The 20,647-nt window shown below is 41.1% G+C and overlaps 3 protein-coding genes across 3 annotated transcripts in view; all 3 read left to right on the forward strand.

Moving 5' to 3' along the window:
• Positions 1-2,874, forward strand: part of LOC126386000 (evC complex member EVC) — a 9,213-nt gene extending 6,339 nt beyond the window's left edge. Inside the window, exons 15-20 of the mRNA XM_050038070.1 lie at positions 169-384; positions 480-615; positions 946-1,048; positions 1,170-1,296; positions 1,408-1,504; positions 1,590-2,874. Coding sequence (XP_049894027.1) covers positions 169-384; positions 480-615; positions 946-1,048; positions 1,170-1,296; positions 1,408-1,504; positions 1,590-1,729 — 819 coding nt within the window. The 3' untranslated portion in view covers positions 1,730-2,874. The remainder of the gene's footprint in view (positions 1-168; positions 385-479; positions 616-945; positions 1,049-1,169; positions 1,297-1,407; positions 1,505-1,589) is intronic.
• A 612-nt stretch (positions 2,875-3,486) lies between these two features.
• On the forward strand, positions 3,487-10,285 carry LOC126386150 (major intrinsically disordered Notch2-binding receptor 1-like). Its single transcript, XM_050038316.1, has 4 exons — positions 3,487-3,800; positions 4,800-6,810; positions 7,242-7,460; positions 7,799-10,285. The coding sequence occupies exons 2-4, from the start codon at positions 4,810-4,812 to the stop codon at positions 7,991-7,993; spliced, it is 2,415 nt and encodes an 804-aa protein (XP_049894273.1). The 5' UTR covers positions 3,487-3,800; positions 4,800-4,809; the 3' UTR covers positions 7,994-10,285.
• A 1,780-nt stretch (positions 10,286-12,065) lies between these two features.
• LOC126385971 (rac GTPase-activating protein 1-like) lies at positions 12,066-20,360 on the forward strand. The gene is made up of 17 exons (XM_050038026.1): positions 12,066-12,220; positions 12,645-12,744; positions 13,241-13,443; positions 13,691-13,845; positions 14,159-14,228; positions 14,365-14,418; positions 14,634-14,711; positions 14,899-15,013; positions 15,168-15,316; positions 15,449-15,613; positions 15,695-15,790; positions 15,971-16,169; positions 16,315-16,420; positions 16,671-16,803; positions 16,994-17,102; positions 17,334-17,442; positions 18,794-20,360. The coding sequence occupies exons 2-17, from the start codon at positions 12,660-12,662 to the stop codon at positions 18,867-18,869; spliced, it is 1,902 nt and encodes a 633-aa protein (XP_049893983.1). The 5' UTR covers positions 12,066-12,220; positions 12,645-12,659; the 3' UTR covers positions 18,870-20,360.
• Positions 20,361-20,647: the final 287 nt, after the last annotated feature.

Raw genomic sequence — 20,647 nt, forward strand, 5'->3', positions numbered from 1 at the left:
GTTCACTTACGTTTTAACAGGTCTGACGCTACTATGCGCCCCGGCTGTATCTAGGCTAACAGCTAACATGCTAACTATTATTTTTATGTCACTAGTCACTTGAAACGAATTTAGGACGATAGGAGACCCTTTCCCTTTAACACTGTTGTTGTGCCTTACCATTCACAGAATAGCAGTGCCAGCCTAGCAGAGAGGCACCTGGGTCCAGAGAGTCAGCTTGTGGGCCACAGCTTCCAGCAGGAGTTGCTGTCTGAACTGGAAACCGGGACAGAGCTTCTTCAGAGCCACGCACAGCTGGTGCTAGGCAATGCTCTCAGCCATGCCATCCAACAGATGATGATGATCCCACCTACTGAGACGCAGACACAAGACGATGGGTTGAAGGTAGAGTTTTGGTTATGAATTAGAATCAGCTTTCTGCTGTTTGTTGCTTTAGGGTTTGTCAAGCACATTGGAGTGACATGTTGTTTCCTCATCAGCAACACCTGACAGAGGCTGCTTCGGAGAGTGTGTATGTGACCAAAGATTCTCTTACCGCACTGGTCCAAAGCTACTATTCACACGTACAGGACATTATCAAAAAAATACAGCAGGATGAGTCAAACGTAAACCAGGGTGAGATGACAGCACACATTTACATGTCCACATCTGTATAAACTCTGACTTTGGTGATGTTACAGCTGCAACCTTACTCCCCATCTAGGCTAAATGATTGTAATAGATGCTATATTTATGGTGTTTCATTAGTAAGTCAGAGGGGAAATATTTGCAACAGCACAGTGATTACCAGCATTGTGTTAGACTTGTTTTATATATTACCTTGATATCTTAATATTCACTGTTAAGGTAGCATGATTTAAGTAGCCAATAAAGAAAGCAGTTTTCAGTAGATAAAACACTTCAATTTGCAAAATCTACTGTGTGTTAATTTTACTGTTCCTTCAGAGGTGAATGAGAAACAAGAGAGCAGCAGTCAGCTGACCAGATCCCTGCTCAGGGAGCTGGTGAACTGGGGCAAGAAACCCACGTCTGCTGAGTTTCAACAGAGGTACAGTGAATACACTCTACATCTCTGCACTACACACTTGTCTGCGTAACACACTTTTGTCGATCTCAAATACATGAAATGAGAGAAAATTAGGTTGTTTCTTTGTTTTCTTGTGTATCAGGGTTGAACTCCACAAAAGGAGGGTGTTGGAGCAGTGTGATCTGGACCAGGAAATGATATATGAGGAACTGAGGCGGAAGAAAGTAGTTCAGGATGTGGCCATGGAAAAGATCAAAGCACAGCTGCTGGTTAGTATGTTTAATGTCTTCTCTACTTCCCTGCCTGGCAATAGATTTACGACTTGATTTATAAGTAAGTGTAGTTACTGTCTGTAAGCATTGTGTTGCTGTGTCCATTAGGAGGCAGAAGAAAGCTTCATAACTGAGCTGGCAGCCTTGGCACGGATCTCCCTCCACAGTCCAGATCCAGAACCCAGCGGTGAAGAGGACAACACTGGTAAGCACCTTTTTTACCTCAGAAAATAAATATATGTTTGCACCAATCCTCTGTCTCTGTCCTTCAGGGTGTCATATTTCAACAGGTGCTAATATACTGGACCTGCTGGCCCTGAACCCAGCGTTAGATCCTGCCTTGAATCCTTCACTGACTCCGACGATTGTAACTCCAGCGGTGAAATCAAAACCAAAGAAGAAAAGAGAACAAGAATCTCATCTCAGCTGAAATCTTAACACAGTGAAGTTTACATATTTGCAGTTATGTCCTGTGAAAAGTTTACTCTGGTTTTATAGTTTGTGTATTATGAAATAATACTGGTCTGTAGGTACTGTTTCTGTTGTTAGGAAGGTACCTCAGATTTATTTGTATTAAAGGGACAGTTCACCCCAAAATTAAAGGTACATATTTTCCCTCATACCTGTAGTGCTGATCATCAATCTAGATTGTTTTGGTGTGAGTTGCAGAGTGTCAGAGATATCAGACGTAGAGATGTCTGCCTTCTCTCCAATATAATAGAACTAGATGGCACTCAGCTTGTGGTGCTCAAAGCACTAAAAAAATATATTTGAAAAACTCAACAGCAATACCTCTTTCCAGAAATCATGAAAATCATGACCTGGTTACTCAAGATATTCCACAGACCTTGTTGTGAGCAGTTTCATGTAGGAACTATTTCTTTGTACCAAACTGCTCACATCAGCCGTATCACTGTGCAGATGGAAGCGTGCATCTGCTCATGAATGAGAGGTTCGTGCTTGTGACAGCACGGGATTTAGACATTATCAACTGCTCTGTAGCTGAGTTGTAATGTTAACTAGCTCAGTCGTGCTATGTGAGATAGCAGTAGCTGCATGCTTCCCTCTGTGTGGTGATACAGTTGGCTGCTGTAGTTCCCTAGAAGGAAAATAGTTCCTTCATGAAACTGCTCACAACAAACTGTGAGATATCTTCAGTAGCTGGGTCATGATTTCTGGAAAGAGACATTGCTGCTTCAAATGTTTGGGGTTTTTTTTCCTATGTTTTTGCACTTTGAGTTTTTTATATAAATAAATTGGCGCTTTGAACACCACAAGCCTAGGGCCATCTATTTCCATTATACTTAACGGAAGGCAGACATCTCCACGGTCGATACCTCCAAGACTCTGCCACTCACACCAAAACAATCTATGATGAATAGCGCTACAGGTAAGAGGGAAAACATGTATTTTAGATTTAAAGAAGAGAAATCTATTCATAATTTATGTATACATGGACTGCCCTGTCTCATTTCTAATGTTTCTAGAAGTGTGCTTCAGTCAGTAAAAAAAAATCTGTTTCTCCCCAGTCAATATTTTTGTAAATGCCAAGTGCAATTAAATAAATAAATTTAAAAAAGCAGATTATGTTTTGAATGCATTATTCAACTTTTGTACTTTTTTTAACCTGGTATACAGAAGTGCCATGCTACTGTACAGGCCTGACAGTAATACATTACTGTCTGATACCTACACCCACATACCACAGCTCATTCACCTCATTGATTCCCAGTGATTCCTGAGTACATGGGATGATGGGTGTGCTCCTCTGTGAGCTGTCAGATAATTTAGAGATGTCTTTTCTGATTGTAGCAGAGTGCTGCTACACACCGATGAAAGCCTTGCCCTTCTCTTGCTCTAATGGAGTTTTAAGTACAACCCTTTATGGATGATAATGCAGAGTAATGGTGAAAGTCTGGGAGGGCTGAAGTCTGGCAGACAGCTCTGTGTGTAGGCAGCAATTTAGCAGGCAATTTACCTTGGACCTGATGGTTTACTGTCAGTTTGGAGTGTCAATTAGCAAACATCAATTTTTAATCTGTCCTTTATTCCTGCGCTCAACCTGCACACATAACCAATTATTGCTATGACACACTGAGAAAATATGCTCCAGGACCTGACCCACTCATACACACTGGGGTGTCCTGCCAACAGTGGGTTTTTTTCCTCCCGTGTATCAATTAGAAATATAGGTGCACTGTTGACTTTGCAAGTGTCGTCGCTGATCTGTGGTGAGGGGAAACCGTTTGGATGTATTTTGAGGTCCCTTAGGGGACTGCAAGGACTTGTGGGAAGATGACCTGATTTCTAATTTTCTCCTCTCCTGCCTGTGCTGTGGGCTAGTCGCTGCTACAAACAGAGAAGCCCATGAAAGAAGTGTGACAGCATGAGCCGCCCCGGATCTGTGCGGAATATGGCCTCGCTATCTGCGTAAAACTGGATTTTATTTGGCGTTTTTCATGGACGCAGGCGTCACTGTATTTATCCTTTAATAGATTCAGGTGAGTGGAATACTCCTTGGCTTACCTCTGCTCGAGCTACACCTTCAGTAGTTAGATGTAGACAATCCAAAATGCATTTTATCATTGATGTTGTCCCAGCTCAGGGGCCGCGCAATACAGATTGATGCGCCTTTTCCAAAATAATGTCCTGTCATTATCTCATCTTCAGACTGTTTTCAAAGGTGCCTGGATAAAGTTACTAGAGGGATGTCAGTATATTCATCCATAGCCTACATCCCACATTTGTCCAGTAAAGTGGAGAGTATGCCCTGGAGCTGTTAATAGAAATGAGAATATTAAAAATGTCAAGTGAGGAGATGTGCGCAGTGTGACGGCGTCATCGGGTCAGATGATCGGTTATTTTAGGGCCCAAAAATAAGGTCGCTTTCCAACTTAAAGGGCTTTTTCTGTCCGAGCTGAAAAAGTCCACGTTGATTGTCACGTTTCATATCAAATATATGATTTTATGCCCAAACAATATCAGATCTGTAACACTGATGATATTGTAACTAAGTGAAACTTGTCATTTAAATCACTGAAAAATAACTGCTACTACTACTAGAATGGTTTTATTACTATGATTAATATGTCATATAATGATAGTATTAATAATGACTCATGATGTTTTAAAGATAAGAATAAAACAAATACAGAAGGCCCAATACATAACAAAACCCCATAATCCAATAACTATGTTCTATTTCTTACTGTTACTATTTTACACACTATTTTATACAACATACATCATATTCTAAATATTATATTGTCATTCAATGCCTGTGTTAGAGAAAGAGAGTAGTGTTTAAGTTTTACACACACTTATCTGATTGATAATGGGACTTAAATCATGACTGCAATCATTTTTTATGTCTTCTTATATTGACTTATGTTTCTTTGATATCTTAATAGCTCTCTATGAGTTTTGTATTTTACTTTGAATTGCCACAGTTTTTAAATCAACTTGCTCCTCTTCACCAACTGCCTGGTTTTCCCTCTCAGGTGAGCAGACATGGCTAACCCGCAGCAGGAATACCCGAGGGTCCTTCTGGGGATCCTGGAGGAACTGGCCAACATGCGCCAATGGCTGAGCTTCCAAGACCTTTGTCGCATGGTTAGCACCCGTTTTGACCTGGAGCACCTCATTGAGCTCAGGAGTTTGCTGTTTGCAGCTGCCAGCCAGGACCCCTGTTTCCCAGCTACTCTCTTCAGAGACCGGGTGTCCGCCAGAGGCCAGGGGCTATCACCCATAGGAGTCGCTGCCGACATTGTAACTATCTTCAATCTTATTCAGATGACGGGTGGGGCCCCTGATGACAGCCAACCAATGAGAGGCCAGGTGGTGCTCCCAGTCGACCAGTCCCCAGGCCCCAGTCTGCCTGGAATATACCAGCTAAACATTCCTGGTCGAGAAAGAGCACGTGCCCACTCTGACTCCAGCGGCAGGCCTATCGATCAGCATTTGCTTTTTCCGAGATCTAATTACTCTGCCCACAAGCGAGGAAGTCTTCCCCCTGATCCTATCTCACTTGTGTCATCCCCTCCAATCAGGGCGAGGGCTGTGTCTTTCGACTTGCCTCACACCACGCTTTTGTATCCTAGTGGTCAAATCCCTAACGAGGTAATGAAAAACCTCTACCTGCCTTTGGAGACAGACAGTGAGTCCAGTGGAGATTCTGCGCCCATGGAGGTGTTTGAAGCTGAACAGGGACCGCCTGATGTCGACCAGAAGAGAAACATCTTTAGGAAGGACTTCCATAACCAGCCACCTCTAATACCCCAGGTAACCGTTAATAGTGAGTCTCCCAGTCCCGGCCCAGGGCAGAAAGGCTTCGATAATCAAAGCTTTGAGACGATCCAAAATCCTTACCCGTCACCAACAGCAGTCCACCAATCACCAGAGCAGCGGGCTAAACATGAGAGCATTGATGACCTACAGGACTCAACTTACTTCGGACCCCGGCCAATCCGAGAGTGGTCCCCCCGGCACCTTCAGCCTCCCAGGACCCAGAGGCCCATGTGGGGCAATAAAAGTCACAGTCTAGAGGACCGGATAGGCCTGGACAGCATTGGAATGGGGATGGAATCACAAGGGGGGCAACTTCCAAGACGATCGACCCCGGCTATCAGCAATTTAGGGGGGTCCTCAGGAGGTGAGAGTGGGGATAGTGGACTGCCATTTGGAGGCGACGGAGTCAAGGCTCAGGGAACTCAGACAGACCCACCGGACACCCGACGCCTCCGTAGCTTGGTCCACGCTGATCGCCTCTCTTTCATGACCTCATTAGACGACCCTGAGTTTGGTGAGGATGACATCAGTGCCATCTTTCGTTTCTTAGATGACATAAGCATGTGTGGCTCCACGGGAGTCCTGCACCCTAGTGATGGAACAGCGTCCATTAATCAGGACACCCCTGAAGCCAGACGAGGCCGCCTAGGTCAGCTCCAAAGGCTTTTCCACTCACTGGAAAGCAGTGATGATGGGCTCAAGGCCAGTGTCTGTAAGCTGCTGCTCCGTATGAGCCAGATAGAAAGACAACTGGAGTCACTGAATGATGTAAAAGCTGAGATTTCCCAGGTACTGTCTGCACTGCAGCGGCTGGATGAAAAGATCCAGCAGCCTATTGGGGGTGATGCACAAGGCACTGGAGGGCGATGGCTTGAGCCTCTCAGTGGTGTCTCCTCTTTTATGAGCCACCCTATAACCCCGTCTGAGTCATCAGAGCCTCAGCCTCTGTCTGTGTCTGAGCATCTGTTTCCAGGGACCAGCACTAGCAGTCTGGACTGGAGCCGGTGGAACCCTCACGGAGAGCAAACAGAAAGCAGCAAGGGTCAGGCTGATTCAAAGGGGGGGAGAGAAGGGAAGAAGGATGCATCATCTCGTCGTGCCTCCAAAACCCAGCCTGAAGAGAAAGGTGTCTCTGACTCCAAACAGCTGAATGTCCCTAACTCTGCAAGAGACTGGGCAGTGTCATTCTCGAAAAGTAAAGATGGCAAATCTTCCCATGGACAGGTAGAGTTAAGTTTATTGTGTGCATTTTATTCTGTATTTTCTATTATACAATAAGTACCTAAACAGATTAAACAGTAAACCATTTCGAAGCCCAAAGTACAATACTCACACCATGTGTATATCCATGCCTTGCAGTCACAAAATGCATTAAGCCTGTAGCTGGTCTTGCGGTCTGCTGGGTAGACACATGTGATTGTGTGGTCATTTGACAAGCTTATCATGCTGCTTTGTGGGGTATTGGTTCAAACCTTTACAGTGAACACTGTTTGGTCAGGGCTGCGAAGAAAAAATCTCATTCATTCAAATGAATGTGCATGTTGAGTGGTGCCATTTAGTTAGCCTGAATTTCACATCTTTTTAAAGGTCCAATTATGTGTTGTGAGTACAGTCAATTTAAAAATAAATCTGTCATTGGCCCATTTTCCTTCTAGGCAGATCAATCAGGCAGCACAACTAACCTACTCTCCAAAAAGTCATCTAACCTGGTGGAACAAGTATTTAACTCGTCCCTGTTCCGCCACAAAGACAGCAGTCTGACCGGTGGGCTTACCTCCGGGAAGATCCTGGACCCCAGATTGTCTGAGGGGAGGGGAAGGCCCATATGGACTGTAGATGACAGAGAAGCACGCATCTCTCCTTTGGACCTACAGGTATGACTTGTGACTTTGAAAGGGCTACATTATTTTAAAAACACTGAATTAGGTTTTGTTTTCTAGCATGTCTTTTATACAGAGTCAGTGGTTCTAGTCTATAAATGACTAAATGGGATGTGTTGTCTGGATTGTTTTAGTACAATATACTTTTCATGATTACATCATGCCGGCCTAAGAAAAGTGGGGGTAGTAAAATTGAATTTTTTGTCATAAAATAGCACATCATGGTGATTATAGTGATGCACAGCAGGAAATAGTTTACAATATTTAAATTTCCTTTTAAATATGTTTAACTTTCTACTCTGAAAATCTTTAAATGGCATCATGTTCCTCAGACCCAGGAGTCTTTAAACCCCAACAACATGGAGTTCTGGATGGATGACATCTACACTCCAGGCTACGATGCGCTGCTCAGGCGTAAAGAGGCTGATCTCCGCCGGGCCAAGGTCTGCAAGCTGCTTGCACTCATTGCCACTGCAGTGGTGATCATTCTCATCATCGTCATTCCCATATGTACCATGGGGTCGTGAAGACTCTTACAGGAAGCCCACTTTGTTGCCTGTTTTCTTTTATTTATCTATTTTCAGCAGCTATGTGCTGCACAAAGGAACTTGCACGCCATTCCCATGGAGATAAGTAGATGAGAGACTGTGACGCTAGGACCATAAAGCTGGATTGCCAAACAGTTAACATTCAGTAACTCCTTACACATCTCTGCATGCAGCACTGTTATTCATGACATCGTCAAAACAGGAGGATTCAAACTGGAGCTTACTTTGAACTCACTCCCTTATGCAGTGACAACAAATTGTAAGTAATCTTGTTAATCTTTCCTCCAAGGGCATAGGGAGTCCTCCGCCAGAAATTTTTGAGCATAAACCACATTATTTCTTGCTTTTTGGTGATTTTTTTTATACACCAATTTGTGCATTTCCTCCCCAATTTGTGGAGCAAAATCTTTAATTTTGTAAAGTATGATTACTCTGCTCCCTTTATGTTTTTTTTTTTTTTTTCTAAATATAGAGCAGGATGTGTCCCCTGCATCTCCTTGAAACCTATGCCTCTTTTTTCCTCCCATTTACTGTCATTTATTTCATGATTTTTGGACCTAATAATTTCAGGTGACTGTAAAAGGAAGTAAATAAGGATGAAAGTTTTAAGTAGTTTTGAAATATCTCTGAGAGCATATGTCTTAACTAGTAATACTGAGCCAATCTCTCTTATTTTGCCTGCTCTTTTCTGTGAAACAACACTGTTACAAATGCATTATGTATCAGCTTCTGCCTTGAGCACTGCCTGACTCGTTCTTGCTGTTTCCCTGAGAACACCACAGGGCTTATTTCACTTCTGTGTAAGATAATAGTTTTATCAGTACATAAGAGTTTTACACCTACAGTTCATTATGGATTCTGTCGACAGGAGCGTTTTTACTTTCTTTTAGTGTGTATGTTCTTGTCCTTTCTTTAAGCAACAAGATATACTGCTCCAACAGACTTAAATCAATAAAAATAATATTTTTATAGAGATCCCTCCCATTTTTCAAACTGAAGTCTATAAGCCTTTTAATCCACTCATGGATGTGTTTGGGTTGGAGTGTTTACCAAGTGTCAGGTTTCAAAAATCTTGTTGTTGTTGTTGATGCAGTGAAGGAAGGATGGAGCCTTTTCCCGTAAACACTTTCTGAGTGGGAGATTCCACTTGTAATTCAATTGATGGGATATTTGAAGTGCACCTATGCACATTATCTTTTCACTAGACTCACTTGGCCAGAGCTTTTCCACATACCTGCAGACTCACTTAGCACCAACAGTTTCATCTGCAGTCCTTTTACGGATGATGAAAGTAGTCTTGCCAGTGGTGTGACATTCCATTTTGTAAGAACATCCTGTTAACTCAGGAGACATTATATTTAAATCGACTTTTGGTGCCAGCCTGTAAAGTCTATGTGGGGCTGACACAAAAACATGCACTCTTTAAAAATATAATGAAATTCAACATAAGCTGCAATATAACCTTCCTGTGTGAAGCTTGCAATGTTTGATTTAAGTTGAGACTGGTGTTGATTGAACCTATTACAACAACATCAGTAACCAAGTAGTGAAATTTAACTCTTGACACTATCTCAAAACTTGCATTTATTGCAGGGCTATTGCTCTGGATTGAATTATATTTTCTAGGTGTTCATGTTTTTTTGTCCCCTCTCTACATTGCTATAAATGGGTGGTTTTGTTTCTGTTCAACAATGGAAAAGCACTTTTCTCCCTTTAAATACCAAAGTGGCAGAAACTATGCACATCGTTGGGAAAAAAACACTATCTCAAAATGCTTGTTTTCTTTATCTGTATCCGGACCTTTAAACTTCACTTTACTTTGTGTGCACAAATATGCACAGGATGTATAGAGGGTGTGTTCTGCTCCAAAGCATCCTCCTAAGTAGATGTATATCTGCCAAGTGTTCCCCCCTGAGGCTGTTTGTGGATCCATTACCCTTCAAATGGTGCCACTGACGAGGCCTAACCCTGTAGTCAGCACAATCTGCAGGTGCTTCGTCTGAAACTCTGGTGCATTACAGCCTCCTGACGCTCTTTTCACTCCTGAGATGCGCTTATGAAATTTGGAACTTGTCGTATTATCCATGCACCTTTTAGACAGACAGTTGAAAAATCTGTGAAGTCATTATTCAGGTAAACACTTTGTCTTAAGAACTGCTTGTAAATGAAAGAAAATATGTGCAGGTATTACAGTTACTGGTGTGCAATGCTTTATATTATTGTGGGGGTTGACTTATGTTTCCTGTCTGAATAAACTCGGCAAAGTGGTAACGTGCCTTTTACAATATGTTGTCTTATCTGATAAATAATATATTTGCACCATGCTATAAACATACAGTTAAAAATATTGAGGTGAATGAAAAAATTGAAGGCTGTAGGCAACTGCTTTGTTTTGCAAAATGAACTATGTCCCTTTAATATTCTCTTAGTGATGCACTCGGCTGATTCCAGATTATAAATTAATGCAGATTACAGTGATAGTTCACTCAGTTTAAGGAAGGGCAGACAGTGATTGGTGTAAAAGGAGAATTCTGGCAGTTCAATGAACTGTGACTGGAGGAAATGTACATATAGAGATGAATAATTGACTAAGACAGAGGTCTCATATTGACTGACAGATTCTATTATCTCAAATCACCTCTAATGGACCTGAAGAACACACACACACACACACACACACACACACACACACACACACACACACACACACAATGTTCTGGAGACAAGTGTGATGCTAAATCAGACTGCCAATGTATTATAAAAAAAACACAAGCACACACAAATCAGATTTAGTCTATTGTTGAGTTGTTTAAAAATGAATGATGTGTTATGGACACATACATGTAAATTGTTTGCAACTGATTTAGTGTGTGTGTGTGTGTGTGTATACCCTCATTAAATGTTGCACAGTAGAGCTGCTGCTGCACCCAGATATGCCATCCGTGGCTGATTAATGATGCTGCTGTGTGCATCCCATGTGCCAGGCCCACAGCAACAGGACACAGTTACTGACTGTTACAAAGGATTTATGATTTCACACATAATTTCACCACACTGAATTAAGTATTTTGATACACAGTCAGGAAAGCAGGAGGCACACACCTCAAGCAGAACTAGCTCATTTTTATTTCTTGTGCAAACAATGGCTTATATATCAAAGTTATTGAAATTACTGATGGGGTTACCAGGTGCAGTTGATATGTAGATATTTCAAAGAAAGTGACCTCAAGCACAGATCTCATTTTGAAACACCCTGGAGACCCTAAAAGCTACACACACAGCCTGATTTGACACAGATTTTGAGCCAGAGATCCCTATCTAAAAAAATGTTTCCTTATACAGTAGATGAAGAGATACACTGGGTCATTATGAGCAAAATCATGTATTATGTATGTATCCTGTGTCTTGCTTTAATGCATGGAGGACATCAGAAGTCTTGATGTGCAATTCAATAATAATAATAATGAATTGGACTATAGAAAGAGAAAAAACCTTTACAAATGAATATGTTATGTAAAAAAATCCATATTTAATTAAAAAAGGACTGGGGTTCATGAATTGATAATCGATTGGACAATATAAAGAGAGATTCATATTATTTATTCATTTATTTATACAATTGAATATGTTAACAGAACCAGTGGGTCAAATTCAAAAGAAATGTGTGTATGCATGATGACATAGAATTGATATTTATATTTCTGTAAGATAGACATACTCATTGACTAAGTAACATATTGGTTTGGTATGATACAACTAAATTTCAATGAATGCTGCTTGCTAAAGGTATTTCTAAGACTCCTGGGGAAATATGTTATAATGATCGATGATGCCATATAATAAATGTATTTTGAATATTACAAATATAACATATTTTCTCATAGGTCAACCTCCCTTAGTGAAATATGCTGAGACACCTAATAACCCCCTGTTTTGGGAACCTAAGGACATTTGTCTCCACAACCCCCTGCAGTTACACCTCTGTATCTGTGGGGGCGATAGAGCGCTCTGAGCTCCGCCAAACCAGCCGACGAAGAAGAAAACCGGCGCTGATTTTGAAGTTTGAAGAAGAATGTGCAAACTTTATCAGGCAGGTGTGGCTCTGCTGTGGCTGCTGTGGGAATAAACCCTCTAACCTCTGCTTTTAACATCGGACGTTGTTACATTACATGTCAGCCACACTGTCACAGGACACACATTGCACAGGTAAGTGTTTTGGTTTTTCCTTTGACCGGCGTAACGATAGTTAGCTAAGTAAACACCAGCTTGCTAATGATAATGTTAGCCTGCCGATAGCGTCACCTCGGGCGCAGTAACGTTCAACCTGGAGCAACAATAATTTAGCTAACAAGCTTGAGAGGTTTGTTTTGGATACAGTGGGGATAAAATCATGGCGGAGGCAAGAAGTTAACATTAAAATTAACTCTGTTGTTTGTCTTAAGCACTATAGCTAATGTAGGTTTGTTTCATTTCACATGTTTGAATGTTGAGCCACTGACATAAATGTGTAGTGTCAGTAACGGGCTAATTCAGCACTGACAACAATATAAGACGTCAACAAGATATATGAGGTGAATATGAATTAGCGTTGTCATCCAGCTCTCTCATTTCTCCCTACTAATGTGAGCAGCTGCAGTAGGACACGATGGAGTCGTCAGTGGTGAACCTGTACAACCAGTTCCAGAGTCTGAGGGCCCAGGTGGACTGTCTGAATGAGGGCATTGAACCACGTAAGTTATTTCCACACTGTGTTTTGGTATGTGCCACCTCTTTACAAGGCTGTGACACACAATGGAGTTTAAGTGCTTGTGTAGCGTTCATGAAGTTAAGCTGATCTGCTATGGCATGGTGCTAATGTCAGTAGCAGTAATCCTGGGTGCATTTCCATCCTAAAATGTGTTAGGTGTTGGAATAAATTCTTTGCCACAGACTGTGAATGCTGAACTGAATATAGAGCCTTTGCTTCAGGAAGTAAAAGCTGATAGGGCCACAACTGCAGACATGCTGTGCAAACTGATGGTGCAGCCCATGATAAAAAGGGGGGTTAAAACAGCTATTGGGGTGTGGTAAAAATTTCCATTTCAATAGTCCAGACAATGCAGGCCATTTCCATTTTAACTAACAGGAAAGCACTGTCACTCATTTGTTCACTTTACAGCAGAGGAGCACTTTGACTTTTTGTCTTTAAGGTAATGTGTAATAGTATATTGTACCCATCTTTTTCAGAGTTCCTTCAGATGGCACTGAACTTTGAGGAGTGCCGTAAGAAGTGGCTGCGGACAGATGACGAGCTGGTTTCCTGTAAAGAGGTGCTGGCTAAAGCAGAGACTGAGAGGGGAGCCCTAGAGGTCAAACTAAAGCATGCTCGCAACCAGGTGGATGTGGAGATCCGCCGTCGACAGAAGGCCGAGGCAGTCTATGAGAAGCTGGTTGGTGCAACAGTGTTTATCCATATATATAGTATTATGTATCTGCACAGTTGCTCATGGAATAAATAGGAAATTAGAAGAAGGAACAATCTATAAGTTAATCCTCAGATAATGCCATTGGCGCCACCTTATCAGTCACTGCTTGTTAATATTTTTGGTCATTATACTAATAATGCACGTTCTGTATTTTTCTGTGTTTTATTTATGGAACTGTCTCTGTCAACCTGCTGGTTTATGGTTGTAACAGGAACGTCAGCTGCAGCTGATCCGGGAGCTGCTGATATCAGAGAACAACAGTAATAGTATCCACCTGAGTGAGGAGCAGCGCTCCGCCCTGGCCTTCCTCAGTGCCCACTCCCAGGCAGCACAGGCTGCTAAGGGCAACCTCAACTCCAGTCGAAGGTCAGATCCTTGTCTGGTTCTCAAACAACTGAACATGCACCATTTTTTTTTAGAGAATAATACACTAATTATGATTTTAGGCAGTTATCTGACCATGCTGCCTCATCTTTCTTGGGCTGTCACTTATATTAAGGGTACTGTTGCACTTTATTTAGCTAGTCAACACACTGTCTGCTATTAAAGAGGTGCAACGTGTACAATGTAGGGAATTCAATATGTAAAATGGAAACGTTGTGTCATTTGCCAACTGGCCATGAACACGAGAAGTACATCAGACCTTAAGGTTAAATGCTGACTTTAATCTATTTTACAGGTTAACTACCATCGATGAATCGGCTTCTTTGCTGTCAGACATCAGCTATGACCAAACAGATGACTCTCTGGTATTTTGACACATTTTCTTAAAAAGCTTCATTGTAAATTTTTGGAATAACTGCTGACTTGGAGATTGGATAGTGGGACAACAGTATTTGTTAAGTTCATTAGGTACTAGGGTCTATCTCTCCACTTTACCTGTAGGACTGGGATTCCTCTGCAATGAAGACTGTGAGACTGCGGAAACGCCCAAAACGAGTGAGTCGTGTCTTCAATCGTATTTTCAATAGATGCCTTCTTGTGTGCGTTAATGATAAAATAATCTTGACATTTTTTCAAAGAGGCAGTTAGTGGCTTGATTCATGTGTTTCTTTGCATCAACACAACTTTGTCTTGCTATATGGTGTACAGTTTTCAGTAGCCAATCCATAAAGCAAGTGATTTTAAAAGTTATTGTACATTCTAACCCACAGCGTTCCTCCAGGAAACTCTCTGAGATTCCTCCACAGGCAATGAAGAAACCACGCTCCACTGGGCGTGCATCAGATAGGGTAATGCTGACCTCTGCTGCTGAATGTACTTTATAACACTGAAATAGTTTGTCTGTAAAAACTTTGGGTGATTAAGTTTATTTTATTTTACACAGCAGACAAATAAAATGGTGAAGAGATTTCTTTTAATGTTCATCAGTTTGTTTAAAAAGAACATTTATTTATTTTTTCTTTCTTTCTGATTCAGATGAATGAGTCCATAGTGGCCAAAACCACCATCACTCTGCCAGTGAATGGAGGTGCTGTTGAGGCTGTCTCCACCATTGAAACTGTGCCTTACTGGACACGCAGCAGAAAGAGCGGTGAGAACTTTGTGTCATTCCTCTTTAAGGGACCACACAACAAAAAAAACAATAACATTAAGACTATAATCAATGCATGATTAAAAAAGTCATTTTGTCAAATTAGTTTCTTCACTGGTTTTGGGAATTCACCACCATGTGATTACGTCTATAGTCGCTCCAGCATGGGCTGATACAACCACTACAGACCAATCTGAGACTGCCAGTGAGGCTCCCAGCACACCAGTATCAGATTTCCCAGCCAAGCGCCGAACTGTCAGAGCTGACAAAGGAGGAAAGAAGCACCACTTCATCCCCAAAACAGTAAGACTCTGTACCTATTGATGTGAGAGTTAAGTGTTTCGGATTTGGACTGTAAATCTATCTACCGGCATCGACACTACAAGCTGGTTCACCTTGTTTAAGTGCTACTACTGTGTTCCCTTTATCACTAAGGTTATCAAGTCTGAGGTCTGCGTACCATGTGGAAGAAGAACAAAGTTTGGCAAGTTGTACCTTCGTTGCCAGGACTGCAGGATTGTGACCCATCCAGAGTGTCGTGACTGCTGTCCCCTGCCCTGTAATCCCACAGCTGTTAGCACTCCTATCAAGAATGCAGAGGTACATTTTTTCTCATTGCTTTATGGCACACTGTTTCTCATCATTTTATGTTTAGATTAATCATATGTATTATGTGTGCAGACCACCCTGGCAGACTTTGCTCCAGTCACCTCCCCAATGATCCCAGCTTTGGTTATCTACTGCATTAAGGAGATTGAACACAGAGGCCTACACGAGGTGAGACAGACTTTATTAAGGTCCTTGTTTACTTGTCACCTTCGGGTTATGCTCTGATCCTTCTCCCTTGAGCGATTACAATAGATAATTTCTCTCTAATTAGTTATCTTGTTCAGTAGTACGGTATCACAGGCAGCCAGACAATGAGAGCTGGTTTCTTTTATCTTTTCCTTGCCCCAGGTTGGCCTGTACAGAGTCTCTGGCCAGGAGCGCATGGTGAAAGAGCTGAAGGAGAAGCTGATTAGAGGAAAGACTCTGCCTCCACTTCACAAAGTGGATGACATTAACGTCATTACCGGTGTCCTCAAAGACTTCTTCAGAAACCTCCCAGAGCCACTGCTCACCTTCCACCTCAACAAAGTGTTCATGGAAGCAGCTGGTGAGTTTCTGAGGCTTGTAGAATTACTTGCTGTATCCGCAGTGGCCTTTATCTGTCTGAATGTTACGTTGTTTTTTGAAGAACAAGCTTTTTAAATTGAGGGATTCAAGGTGCTTTTAAATGACTGGTGTTAATGTTGTTGTAGAAATCCCGGATGATGGCAACAGTCTCGCCATGCTGTATCAGGCCATCAGTGAGCTGCCTCAACCCAACCGAGACACTCTGGCATGCCTGATGATCCATCTGCAAAAGTAATTTTCTTTACATTTAAGCAGTGCTATAAAGCTTTTTGTTTCATCCTGTCCCTACTCCCATCTGTTCCCATTACCTTCCACCCATTAGACGGGAGAAGTGTAAGCAACTACTTGTAAGCCAGAGGCACTTTTGTCCAAATTGTATAAGGTTTGAGAGCAAGCACGTTGTAACCTCTTAGCCTGCGGCAGTACAGATCAGCTTTCATTTTAGTTGAGACTGTAACATTTTCTACGTCCTTTTTCACAGGGTCTCAGAGTGTGTAGATACCAAGATGGATATGACCAACCTGGCGAGGGTGTTTGGCCCCACTCTTGTAGGTCATGCTGTCCCTGACCCAGACCCTATGACCATCCTGCATGACACAAACAGACAACCAAGGGTAAAGTGAATAAGAATAAAAGAATATTTGCTCTGACTATACATTACATTCAGAGGGTCAGGGTTTTATAAAGAAGAACATAGTTGGAGTAGATGGATGTGTGTGCTTTTGTTAACTTCCAGATCAGTGTTTCAGTTCTTTAGATTCTGGTTTTAACTACAAATACTGGATTTAATTTATGTCTTTCCAGATTATAGAGCGCCTGCTCAGTATTCCAGCAAACTACTGGGGCCAGTTTGCTTATCCAGATAATGTAGGCATGGACAATTTTCACAACACTGATACTCCAGACTTCCAAGGTAAATCACTCAAAGGAGATTACCCAGAATAAAAGCTCCTCCAAAATGTATGGCATGAGTATAAGGCGATGTGTTCTGTTCCACTTTGAAGATGTTTGTCCACATGATATCACAGATAAGAGATTAAAACCACTTAAAAATCAAGCATTTGAACTCAGCATCTTTGGTGGACAAATATAAAAAATCCACTGTGTTAAACTAAGAATGTGTTGATCTTTAATTTGTGTGTAGTGAGCATACTGGGACCAGTGACCACTCCAGAGCACCAGATGATGTCCAAAACACCCTCCTCTAGCTCTCTGTCCCAGCGCATGAAGCAGACCCTCTCCAGCACCACCATGTAAGCTCACACACACTAAAAAACAGAGAAAAACCAGGTCCACATTCTTCAAACATCACTTGGCCCAACTGAGGCTGTAACTAGCCACAACAAATTATCTTGTTAATTGGAATCTAGCTGTATTTTTTTTTTTTTTTTTTTCCGAAAAAGTATTTACTCAGCTCCATTGTATTTTTTTAGTCAGGTTTAAGTTGAATTTAAGTCCGGGTATTTTAGTCTTAGTCAAAGAAATGGGGTGTCTACAGGTCCTTAAAAGTCTTAAAATGTCTCAAATTGTCCTTAATTCAGATTCATTGGGTCTTAAATATTTCTGGTCACATTACCGAGAAAATTTCTCCAGCCGGACAGACCCCCAGTCATTGGACAAACGAAGAATTGCAATAATAAATAGCATACTATATGAAAGCGATGAGATTTTGTTTTCTTTTTACATTGAACACGTTAAACTTAAACTCATCCAATTGCTGTCATTTTTCCTTACTGCTCATTTTGAACTGACATCAGTGTGTTTACTTGGAAAGAGTACATACACATGTAAAAAGTCTTGAATTTAACTTGGTTATATCTGTAGACACCCTGAGAAAACCATAACTATTTTAGTGTTGTTTTAATAAATGAAAACTGTTGACATTTTAGTCATTTTTAGTCATCAGATTTCTCATCAGTCATCAGTTACTTTGAGTCCTCCTGACTGTGCTTATTGCGTGCTGCCGGTGTAGTCCTAATATGGCGTGTGCGGCACAAACAAAACTGCTGCATTAAAAAAAAAAAAGTCAAATATTTAATCGCCTCTTTTTGGTCAACAAAAATTTTAGTCAGGTTTTTAATTTTTTAACTACACTTAAGTCTAATCTCTTGTAGTCAACAGTATTGCATATTGACACAGTCACAGTTAATGTTTAATGAAATCGGTGCCGTCTCACCATCGTCTCAGCTTAGTCATGGCGAGGTTGTTGAGAATCGTATTTAGTCGTAGTTTTCGTTAACAGAATTAACACTGTTTGGAATTAATGTGTTGTCCTTGGATGAAATTATCTGTCAGTCGTGTGGTCAGTTAAAACTATAACCCCCACTCATGACTGGCTCCTTGTTAACTTGTGAGGTCTTGCACATTGCTGCTGCAAAGGACAGAACATGAAGGAAAATGCTATCTCTCTCTCTTTTTTTTTAATTCTCAACTCTCTCCTAAAGGTCATTTACAGATTTTCACTTCTAAAGGGGCTTATGAAACCAATTTCATTCCCCAACATTTGTTTTCACAGTTCTGCCTGTTGCATTTGCTAAAATTACTCATATTAAGCTTAAAATTTACCCCCCCCCCCCCCCCAAACCCCTGACCCTGCATTTTTAGATTTGGGAGCAAGAGCAAAGCATCAGCTGCCTCTAACCGCCAGTGCAACTTCTTCGCCTCTCCACAACTGAAGTAATGGCAGAGAAGAGAAAAATTCACACATACTGTATGTCTGAGTTACTTACTGCAATAACTAAATATATATATACACATAATCAAGTGGGAAAACTACTGTGCAATTTTAGCATGTAACAGTTTATCACTGAGTTTTTTTATTATTGAAGTATTTTATACAAGACTTTCTAACAACAGTTTTTCTTTGGAAAAGATTCCTGCATGAGTGTTTGAGTTTGTTTTTATATCTTTGATTACTAATGATTTATTACTGACAGAAACTGTTGTGACATCTATGTGATTGTAAATGGTTTGAGGGCTTTGAACAAGCAACTACTCTAAACCAATTCAAGGATCATTCTTCAGCTCTGTGTTTAACGCTTGGGTTTAATGTTTAAAAGCTATGCATTCACTGGTGTTGGTCCATCTTTGAACCTGTGGTTGTAACCACAGCAACAGGGATGCTCAAGCACGTGTGAAATACACAGCTGTATCGGATAAAGATGAAAGAAATATTGTATAGTATCGGCCAGTGTCTCTTTGTCTTTAGCGTTGGTTGCTTTGTCTCTGCTCTGAAACTGGCATCTTTTATGATTTTATATTTTGTTTTATATTTATGTTGATTGTGTGCTACGACGTATACGAATCATGACAATGTATATAATCGATACTGCCATGTAAACACAGATACTGAATGGGAATAATGTTGCATTTTGCACTGTGTAACAATCGGTATTCTACCTGGGAATATGTGCCACTAGAGGCTGCTGTTGCACCACTTTTGATATGCAAGCCATAACCAATGAAGATGATCTACTGTTTATTATGCACAGAACCAGTCAGTATTACTGACACTCATTGCAATCAACAGATCACTGGAAATACTTAAAGTTATTTCTGTGACCGATTACAGTTCAGTCAGTATTTTCTCTCTCATAAGCCAGAGAGTTGGGACTCACATCTGTACGCTCATCACAGATAAAATCTGGAGCTTCTTTATGAATGTGAAAATTTATTTGCATGCACACACACTATTATAGGTTATTGTATCCACAGTAGCTTTCTTGTACAGTGAACAGTCACCATCACCAGAAATACACAAGACATGACACTCCCTCTGAGGAAACTTCCTCTCTGCTGCTTTCATTGTCACCTTTTCACAAGCTCCAAAATTTGGTGTGATGACTACTGATAACATTACTGGTTCATGTGTTAGAGAAGAAATGTTGACTAAAGCTAACTCACAGTATATAGTCATCAAAACCAAATCTAACCATGTTTTGCCTGCCAACTAAGAAATGTGCATTGTTTGAGGTTGTAAGACTCATCGTGTTTTATACATTTTGTGCATTTATTCCATTATATGGTTCTATTTCTCTGATGAAATACTGTCTAACTAATGTTACTTTCGCCAAAGATTTTGTGGACTGAATGTTAACCCTCATATTTCTTTGTCTTAGCTCAAATAAGATCACACAAAAGTCCACAGCTGAGCTAAAAATAAAACATCAAAAGACTGGTTCTTTTGTCTTGGTGGGTGTTGTTCATGCATGAGGTGGGCATGTGGGGCGAGGAGCCCTGCTGAAATGAGGCCCTAGAGCATGTGAAGCACACATGTAGAATGTGTGGGTTTTGTTATCAGCTATTCAACCTATAAAAAAAAAAACCTCTCAGACCTGGACATGGATTAGTGTTACCCTATTAACTGTGAGTATGTTATTAATGTTGAATCCACGCAGCCTAAAACCTTCATGTTTAACACTCTTCATCTTCATTTTGGTGGTGGAAACTGAATGTTGG

Source organism: Epinephelus moara, chromosome 24, assembly GCF_006386435.1.
Source record: "Epinephelus moara isolate mb chromosome 24, YSFRI_EMoa_1.0, whole genome shotgun sequence".
Lineage (NCBI taxonomy): Eukaryota > Metazoa > Chordata > Actinopteri > Perciformes > Serranidae > Epinephelus > Epinephelus moara.